General features: G+C 37.7%; 1 protein-coding gene across 1 annotated transcript; it reads right to left on the reverse strand.

Annotated features, from left to right (window-relative positions):
* Window positions 1–2803: 2803 nt before the first annotated feature.
* LOC113021757 (CD276 antigen-like) lies at window positions 2804–9805 on the reverse strand. The gene is made up of 6 exons (XM_026166471.1): window positions 9666–9805; window positions 8224–8541; window positions 7381–7388; window positions 6050–6071; window positions 4609–4875; window positions 2804–2883 (listed from the first exon to the last, which is right to left on the reverse strand). Exons 1-6 carry the CDS (start codon window positions 9739–9741, stop codon window positions 2804–2806), a joined length of 771 nt encoding a protein of 256 aa, XP_026022256.1. The 5' UTR covers window positions 9742–9805.

Raw genomic sequence — 9805 nt, forward strand, 5'->3', positions numbered from 1 at the left:
CATACATTTCCAGCCACATTTTGCAATTATTGCATTTGTTTCTAAATTTTTTCTTTCATTAAATATTATTTAAATTTATAATAAGAAGAATTAATTTTATTGTTCAATTTTTAAATTATGCAATTGTCACCTAGAAATCTAGAGATTTTATGACTATAACTGACTGACGACTAGATTAAGCTCCCGTTATTTCGAGATCCAGATATCAGGATGATACTAAGTGGTATTACTCAAGGTAGCATTAAAAATATAAATACTGAGCAGGATGCGGATGCTCATGATTAGAGGTACCTTTTAGCTCTGATAGAAACCAGGTAAAAACCTTTATCTATTCAGAAACTATGGTGCATCAATGTGCAATGACTGCAGAAACGAAGCTGTTAGGACTGGCTATGCCTGAAATGACAGCTGGTAAAAGGCAAACCAGGCAGGGCAGAAAAAACTGGGACATTAACTATGTGACTCTGATCAAACACGTATAAGAGAAGTTAATATTATATAGTAATTTCATTTTGTTTACTTCCCTGCAATCCTACAGGAGAGAAAATGGAAGGCAACAGTTTTGACATGGGAAGCATACAGAACAACTGATTTTCTTAAAATTGAAAGATCAGTCTCTCCAGTGCTGAAATTCTCCTTCTGTGATTTGAAGCTGTGTAAACAATTGAACAAAACTTCCACGCCACAGATCTTCACCCACCGTGTTGGCTGCCTCGGTGTGCCCTCAATTTACACTGGTGTGCATTGTTATCACTTTTTTCCAGGATGCGTAGCTAAACACTGGAGTGTTAAGATTTTTTTTTATTTCCTGGACAAATGTGATGAAACTGGAAAGAATTAAATTGGTCCCCTGATTTGTAATTTGAGGTTTTATGAATGCAATGCAAGAGTAAAGCATGATCGTAGAATAAGCTATGAAAGTAAAAAAGACCAAACTATAAGAGATCAATCGGAGCATAATTTTTTTTAAAGATGTTTTTTCAGCCATAGACACACAGATAATGAGTATTTCATGCCTTCCTGACAATACAGTGAAAATGTTGAATGATTTCTGAGTGACTCAACATAAAAAAACCCAATTATTTTTACTAAAACAAAAAGAATGAGAGCGCTATGGTAAAGTCAAAACTGCATTCAGAACAGAAACAACTGCATTATCCTGCTAACACAACTACAGCTATTTACAAGCAGGCTGCATGCTAACAATAAGCTAGCCAAAAACACAGTGATGTTAAAATTGAATGAATGTCAAGCAGCCAGATCCTTCAACTTCAACGGCCAGTGATGAGCAGTCAGGGCACAGCCTCTGTTTCTAGTTGTTTATATTTCTACAGTAGAATCAGTGTGACGATTGGTTTAAAATTTCTTTGTGCTGGTTTTCATTGTTGCTTTGTGCTGTCGGCTTTGTGTTCCTAACTGATTATTAAAGTAAAGATCATATGTGTTTCCACATCAGATGGGGATTTGTGTTTGTGTGTTGGACTCTAGCTTCAGGTTCATATTGTTAATGGAAATTATGAGACAGTGTTTCAAGTCATTTTACAGAGTAACGTGAAAGTGATGTAACGAATAGTAAAACACATTACTTTCTATGGGAGTTATTAAGGTCAGTAATACAGCATTACTTTTAAGAAACGTTTGTGTAATATGTGTGATACTTAAGTAATTATCCCATTACTAATTACAACAAAGAGGGGAAATGCCTCCAAGTGGCACAAACATTTGTTGTGACCCACAACATGTTATTAATTTGCAGGAATGTACTGTCTTTGAGAGTTGCCACCACTACTAACCAGCATACGGAGTCAATGAGAATCGATGAATGATATCAATAATGGAATGAGAATTGGTCAATTCTTATCAATTCCCATCCCTATACTTAATTACGTGCTGGAGAATAGAAATGTGTTACATTTATTTGTTACATTACTCTTGCATTACCTGAAACACACTGTCTCATTAATGTCAATATCTCCACTCCTAAAAAACTATAGATAACCATTTTCTTCCTTCTGCACACAAACTAAAATCAACTGATTGTAGCACAGGTGTGCAGGAAGGGAAAAAAAACAAAGGATTAAAGCCTCAACTGTGGATTCTTAATGTGGATTAAGAATCCACAGTGTCAAAGAGTTTCACTGTTGTCCCCATTCTTCAGAGCAAAGCTGCTTTCTCGCAGAAACCACCACCATCATCATCATCATCATCATCAGGGCTACTGTAAGGTTTCTTTATAGATTATATTTAGCCATGCAATAACTATGGTTAGCAATACAGATTTAAGTTGTGATGACGCTTCCTGATTGTGTTTGATTCATTACCAAAGCTCATGTATGAACACTGAAAGGAACATTCAGGATATTCAGTTCTTGTTTCTCTGTCACTGTCTTTATCCTGTGAATGATTTGAGATGGGATTTTTATGTCTAAAAATACATTATTGCTGTGAGATATGTATTGTCTTCTCTGATCCAGTGTTTTGAAATTTTGGAAGTACTTGAAAATCCAAAGTGCTTCATGTAGCTTATCAGTGTTTTAGTTTCAAAACACCTGTTTTGTTTTTTTTTTGTTTTTTTTTGTTTTGTTTTTTTTTGTTTTTTTTTCACCCTGATGCTGGCATGTAGTAGAGATGAAGGGATCTTTATTAAATCAAGATAACATGCTGTAAAAAGACGGGCGTACATGGCGTTTCGTATGAATGCATGATGTGTGGAAATTCAAACACTAACAGGAATATTTCCCTCACATCATAGATTAGGTGACACATAACATTACTCAAACTTACCTCAAGATTTGCAGTAAAACTAAATGGCAACAAAAACAGTGATTCCACAAATAACAAAAAAAACAGTAGCTTCAATCATCCCAGTCCCCGACTGGACATCTGAAACACAAAAAAGGTAAAGTTATTCTCACAGTATAACAGTAAACACGTACTGATCAAAGAGTCTCTCAGACTTGTTCTCTAAAAGCCTAAAGAATTAGGGATTTGATCAACTGGTCCCGTAACAGAATTGACAAACTCCTGGGTTTGGGAGAGCCCGATTGTCCTGCGGAGACGTTTGCTGCTGGATACTCGATGGTCGGTTGCATCGTGTGTCTGCTGACTGTCTCAATGGAGGACACTGAACAACATCTACCAATTCAGAACCACGATAACAGAGTTCTGGCTGATTGGAGCTGGCTCGGACCTGGCTTATCGAAGAACAAGAAGCGGCTACAGCTGTTCAAAATCCCACAAGGCTGGCCGACATGATAGACAATGGGCAGGGCTGAATAAGACTGTGTTAGTGAACGCAATATGGATAAGATCTTGGAGAAAAAGAATGGGAATGAGAGGATTGAGAGAATTGGAGAACAGTGATGGACATTAGACCAACTGTAAAAATTGGATGCAGTTGTTCACACTAAAACCAAACATTCACCATCTTCACTCATGCAGCTATCCCAAAGGTACTGGCTGAAGGCCTGCCAAGGTTCATGCTGACTAGAACAAAAAAAAAAAAAAAAAAAAAAAAATGTCATCCATGATAACAGGATTGTTGTAAGAACTCTTTGTCCCTCCTTCTCCAAACGCTTTTGTCCGCTTATCCCCAAGGCCAGACGGCAGGTCCCATTTCACTGCAGGGCAACTTGCATGTGACAAATAAATAACAAAAATTTTTCAAGTGAAATTTCTCTCCACTTGACAAAAACAAAACAAAAAAAAAACAAAAAACAACAACAACAAAAAAAAGTATGAAATACAAAGCCTTCAGGTGCTTAACTGAGTTGGTACTTCTGCACAGTAAAATTTAACCTGACATAGCTTATGTTCAGGTTTTCTGACACCATCATAAAGGTGTTCATTCACAGCAGAGGGGTGCCATAGGTATGAGGAGGACTGGGCACTGAGGCTGCTCCTGCTGCTGTTTGGCAAAGCTCAGGAGGCGCTTCTCAGCCCGCTCACAGCAGCAAGGAGAGGCTTTAAAGATGTCCGCCACATGGTAGTGGACCGCTTAGGCCAGGGGTGGGGACCTCCAGGCCTGAAGAGTCAGTGTCCTGCAAGTTTTACATATCACCCTGGGTCAACACACCTGAATGTAATGATTAGTTCAGGCAATTTTCATTGGAAGATAAGGTGCTTGTATTACTCCTTTCTTCAATCTCAAAGTTACTTGTCAAGTGGCAAGGACTCTTTTTGGTCACCTAGCTAGTGGATGACATTGACAATGAAGTGGTATGTTGAAAAGCTCCTGGACCAGTTAGATACTGCTTGTTTTTTCACAACGCTAGATTTAGCCAAGTGCTACTCGCAGATTTCCTTGTCTGCAGAGTCCAAGAAAAACAAACTGCCTTCTCCATTCCGTACGGGTTGTACCAATTGGCCACACTTCAGACACTTCTGCTTGTTAGGAGCACCAGTCACTATCCAGCATCTCATGAACTGGGTGCTGCGTCTACACACTGTTGCCTACCTGAATGACATCAGCGACCATGTGGTGCTATTGGTGTGCGGATCGATAGTGAAATATCAATTCCTCCGAAACCAGTTATTTATGTTCTAGAATATGTTAATTTTTTCATAAATTATCTTCAATGTTTCACTGAAGAATTATCCACCACTCACCTTCATGCACACAAATCTTTGAAGAAATCTGATGCCAGATGTTCATCTGTGTGGCTACACAGCGATAGCAGCCGGACTTTGGCGCAGTAGCTTGGATGATTATGTGGAAGCGATCTTGTTCTTGTCGGTCCTGCAGCGTTTTAGAAGGAAGAGTTTTGTTGTCACTGTCCCACCACTCAACTGTAGGTTTAGGATGAGCACCTGGAACTTCACACTCCAACTCCCCTTTTTTTTCAAGTATTGTGACATACGGCTTTGGAGCAGCACCTGTGAGCACATCACAGACAACAAATATAATACAGTGTTAACAATGTAACAATGTGACTTGTAATACTCATTTCTTTCTGAGTGCATTAACGAGTTAAAATGTGTTTAAAAGCAAAGATAAGCAGAGTGCTCCAGCATTGTTTAACATGACTGTAAAGTTTGTACTGCAAACAACATCTGTAACTTGTAAACAGATGAGTTTGGACACATTTTCACATAGAAAGAGAAAATACTGCGTTACAGCAGTTAGTTAAAATAACCACTACCACCAACAAAAAAAACAAACAAAAACAAAACACTAACACTGAACAAATATAGCTACATTCATGTTAAAATGTTCACCTTCTGTCAGATCTGGCAAAACCAACCACTAAGCTGGTACTGTAAAAAATAAAATAGAATCAATAAATAAAATAAAAAGACTAACAAGAGGTGTCTATAGAGAGTTTATAGTTCTCCTTTTGGCAAAGCAAATGGGCTTCACACAAAAAGTATTCAGACTATGATTCTGTTTACTAAATAAATCATGAAACTGTGTGCACCAAACATAAAGATGAAAAAAAAAATGCAGTAAGTATAATTTAATGTGATATTTCAACATTAAATTTGATTATGTCACCCAAATACAAGTTAAATCATCAAACAGCTTTTAACATGTATGCAAACAAAATGCAAACTTAGGAAACATTTCACTAGAGCTTAATTTATCTTAAGCATAAATACTAATTGTATTTTATATTAGTAAAACAGCAGGGCAAATATCTGAAAGGTATTCTTTGCAATAAATATCTTTCAACAGCATGCCAGCATTGTTCCCAGAACATTCATAAACTTGATTCCACACTCAAAACATTATAGTTTCAGGCTACTGAAGAGTTGAAGTAAACTGAAAATGTGCTTGATTACATGCAGCTTGTAACATTGTTTTCCACTGGGCTGTGTGCAGGTGGGCCTTAGTCTGATTTACAGTTATTGACTATGAAACAGTTATTGTGACATAAAAATTTCAAAACACATCATTGCTTTAAAAACAGACTAAAAATAATAAAACTAACACAGATAATCTTTAGATACTCTGTTTTTAAGCTGCTGTATGTCTTTACCAATTAATAATGAGTCCACATATACACACGAGGATGTAAAAATCAGTTACATAATCACAAACAGGACTCACCTGGGATGTTTCGGACCTTTAACCTTTTAAAACGCAGAGGTTTTATGCGACCCAAGTTTACATGTAAAAATTAATAATTAAACATACTGTATATTTTCATGTTGACCGGAAACAACGGCACAGACATTTTATATGTCGTTTCAAAGCCAAGATGTTCGTTTTTCAGCAGATGCAATCATTTCGATAAATGATTTACAACATAAAAATCGTAGCATCTTAATTTACGGCAGTAAATAGTTAGTGACCTTACTGCTAGCCTGAAGCACCGCCGTTAAAAAGCAATTAACTGGACCAAAAAAAGACATTTAAAGCCAAAAGGGAGCTCCTCTTTAAAAACAAAACTCACCGATTAACTTCTGCTTGTTCAAATTTAATCGTGAGTAAAAACACAAGAAGAAATTGTCATCTATTCTCTCATTAAGTTTTATCAGAGTTAGCACAAATTTCTGAAACTGCCAGATTAAATAAAGTTTTAAACTACTCACGAATAATTCCAACAATCAAGTTCGGCATCGCTGAAATCTGTAAACGGCCATGAGCAAAATGAACCAATCCTCATCTTTCCATGATGTAAAGCGATGCATCACAAAGCCGTTAATCCAATCAGCCAATCAGCGAAGGCGATATTTATGGAAGCCACATGAGTGTTTGATTGACAGCTGCTGTCATCCAATAGAAAGTTAACGCAGTGAAACCACTCTGACTTTGAAGCCGGGAAAATCACCTATCGGACCATATATGAAAGTTAATATAGTTAGCCTCGCAGTTACAATGGAAAAAAATCAATTCCTAGAAAATTATTTGAACTGTTGAAAAAGACCCGCTTAAATTAAAGTAAATATAAAAATATTCAATTTAATTGTTTGGGACCTTATTTTGTAGACGAGTTTAGCAATTAGGAACATTTGAATTGTAAAAATAATAGAATGAATCCTTATTATTTGCTTACTTTGGAGAAATTTTTGTGGCATTTTGAGGTAACTGGTTAGAGATGTTCTGCTTTGCACTTTAAACGAAACTCTGTAATAACTTAGAGTCACTTTTGTGTATCAGCATAATACTTGGCACGTTTATTGTACAAATAATGACGACAATAGCATGTGAATTTCAGCCTTCTAGTCCTCATAATGACTGATTTAATGTATTTAACATGTCAAGAATAACCTTAAAATAAAACTAACAGAATAGAGTAAATATCACAGATTTTACTTCACAGTGATGAAAAAGGCAGGTATCAGCTATTTATGGTTTGGAAATTATCTAAAAGTTTAATCTGGTAGTTACAGACATGCAGAAGTGCACATGACTGTGGGGGGGCTCTAACAAGTTAATATGGGCTCTGAAAGGAAAACAGCACATATGTTAACGGTGACTCTGGTTTCATCAATTTAACAGTTAGATAAAACTGATGAAAATAAACTCAAAAGTGTTAACCTGCTATATTAGAGAGAGATTTTAATTTCATTTTGTGAAGGTAGCTACAGGACCAGCATGCGCATAGGAAGGTCTCTTGGTACGTTTAAAATGTAGCTCCTAGGGGCTATTATTAACCTCTTTTTTAAGGAAAGGTGGGTAGGAGATAAAGAGAATAGAAAAAAAGAGCAAAACAGAAAAGGCGTGTGCTGACATTGGTAACAACCTTACATTAATTTCTAAACAATTGTGAACAGATGTGGTTTTGTGTCTGGCCCTACGGCATATAAATTTGTCAGATTTTCCTTTTCAGGAAGAGAATATTTAAACAAATCACACAAATGTGAATTAAAACCTCTGTGGGACACAATTTACTGCAAACTCCACAAAACCATGTCTTCTCCCGGTTGCGTTTTCTTTTTAGGAGATGTTACAAGATCAGATGGTGCAGTACCAAAACTCTGTCCTAAAACTCTTCACTCAGTCGCACTGAGTGTTTAGAGGAGACCCCCACTTATTTCTGCTCATCAATAATACTGGGATTTTACTCAAACAGAGTAGAAATGAACTGAACTGAGTTGTTGTTTTCTCAGTAGCAGGCAAACAGCAAGTGATTTCTCTCTCTGAATCTTTGTAAATAAATTATAGTCCAGTCTTCAAAGATCACCCTGCGATTGCAGTATAGGAAAAATTTCCTCCATCCATCAATTTTTCTAGATGATTATAAAAAATATAATCAGGTCATTTTAAAAAGCACTCACCAACAACAAGCTCAACGTGGAATTTTTTTATTCCTGACAAAAGGCACGTGTAGTTTCCTTTGTCCTCCCGCATAGTTTTATTTATTTTTATGGAGGCATTGCCGTGCTTGAGCTCTTCTGGAAAATGTGAGACTCGACCTCTGAACTGCTCATTTTGATCTGTGAGGACATTATTGTGATGGGCACCATTATTATACGTGAACACCTGAACTGTGCCTTCTTTCTTCCAGTCAAACACCTTTGACTCAGTCTTCTCATTGGTGCTGAGGGAACAGGGTAAAATGGCATCATCATCTTCTTTCACAATCACAGATGTCACTGAAACACAAAACACGAATTAAACAGTGAGCTCATGCACAGAGTAATGAGGATACACCGAAAGTCAAGCATGGGAAGATAACTGGTTTAAAGCAAAGCTTTTCAAACTTTTTTTTGTCATGTTTCAGAAGCTAAAAAAATTAAAGGTTGGTTTTTATAAATAATGAACATTAAAAATTCAAGTTCAGTTTTAGAGAACACAATATCATCTGCAAACTCTCCGTTTTTGTCTGTACAAAAATCACATTTATTTGCTTTAGCTCCCCTTCACATTGCTCCTATGTGTGGTTAATTATTCAATCAATCTTTACTTATAAAGCACTTTTCATACAAAAAATGTAGCACAAAGTGCTTTACATAGTTAAAAGCAGCCCACCCCACCCTCCAACTCACTCCCCACACTCTCATTAACATAAATGATGTGAATACACACATATCTCCCCCCCCCCCCCACACACACACACACACACATGCACACTTAAAGAGTAAAAATTGGGCTGGGTTCACATGAGCCCAGTGAGGAAACACTATAACAGGGAGCCGTCTGCACCGAGAGCCGGTCACAGACCGCAGCCTCCAGGCTGGGCACACAGCAGGAGGGAGGCAAAGGAGCCCCCCAGCCAGGCTGAGAGGACCCCCAGAGACCCAGCAGCCACAGTCGATCACAGCCCCGGTGCAGAGAGCGCCCCTCCGAGGAGAATATTCTCTATTCTATGAGTCATTTTATTGATGTCGACCCACTTTAAGAGAACATAAAACTTTAGATGCATTAAAAAAATCGCATTCAGACACAAACAAACGTCACACCGTGTCAGCAGGATGAAAGCAGAAATGTGTTTACAGGTTAAAACACGTCAGGATGGAATAATGAGCATCTCTGATAACGGATCATAAACACTAAAGAGAATAGTTTCGGTTCATTGTTGAAGATGCTGCACATTAATCTGCCCTCTCATTGTTTTACTCTAAAACGCGGCTGCGTTAAACGCTGATGTCACAGGTGTAGATGCCGCAGTCATCCACCCGCTACAGCAGCAGCCTGAGCAGCGTTAAAGCTCCATCCGCTGCTGTGAAACGTGACTGCGCCTGCACTGATTATCACTCTAAATCAATGAGCTTCTTACCGGATTCAGCAGCAAACGTCAGTCCGGACAAAGTCAGGAAACAGAAGCTCAGAAACAGAAGTGGTAGAAGCTCCATGTCTGCAGAAACCCTCTGAGGATCAAACGTTACAGCATCTCTTTAATAAAACGGAGCTCGGAGC

Source organism: Astatotilapia calliptera, chromosome 5 (genome assembly GCF_900246225.1).
Source record: "Astatotilapia calliptera chromosome 5, fAstCal1.2, whole genome shotgun sequence".
Taxonomy (NCBI): Eukaryota; Metazoa; Chordata; class Actinopteri; order Cichliformes; family Cichlidae; genus Astatotilapia; species Astatotilapia calliptera.

Coding starts and splice junctions, on each gene's coding strand:
- LOC113021757 (XM_026166471.1), bottom strand. CDS start 9,741: ATGGAGCTTCTACCACTTCTGTTTCTGAGCTTCTGTTTCCTGACTTTG. Junction 4,876..6,049: donor AAAGGTCCGAAACATCCCAG/GTGAGTCCTGTT, acceptor ATGTGCTCACAG/GTGCTGCTCCAAAGCCGTAT. Junction 2,884..4,608: donor AAAGATTTGTGTGCATGAAG/GTGAGTGGTGGA, acceptor TTTGTGTTTCAG/ATGTCCAGTCGGGGACTGGG.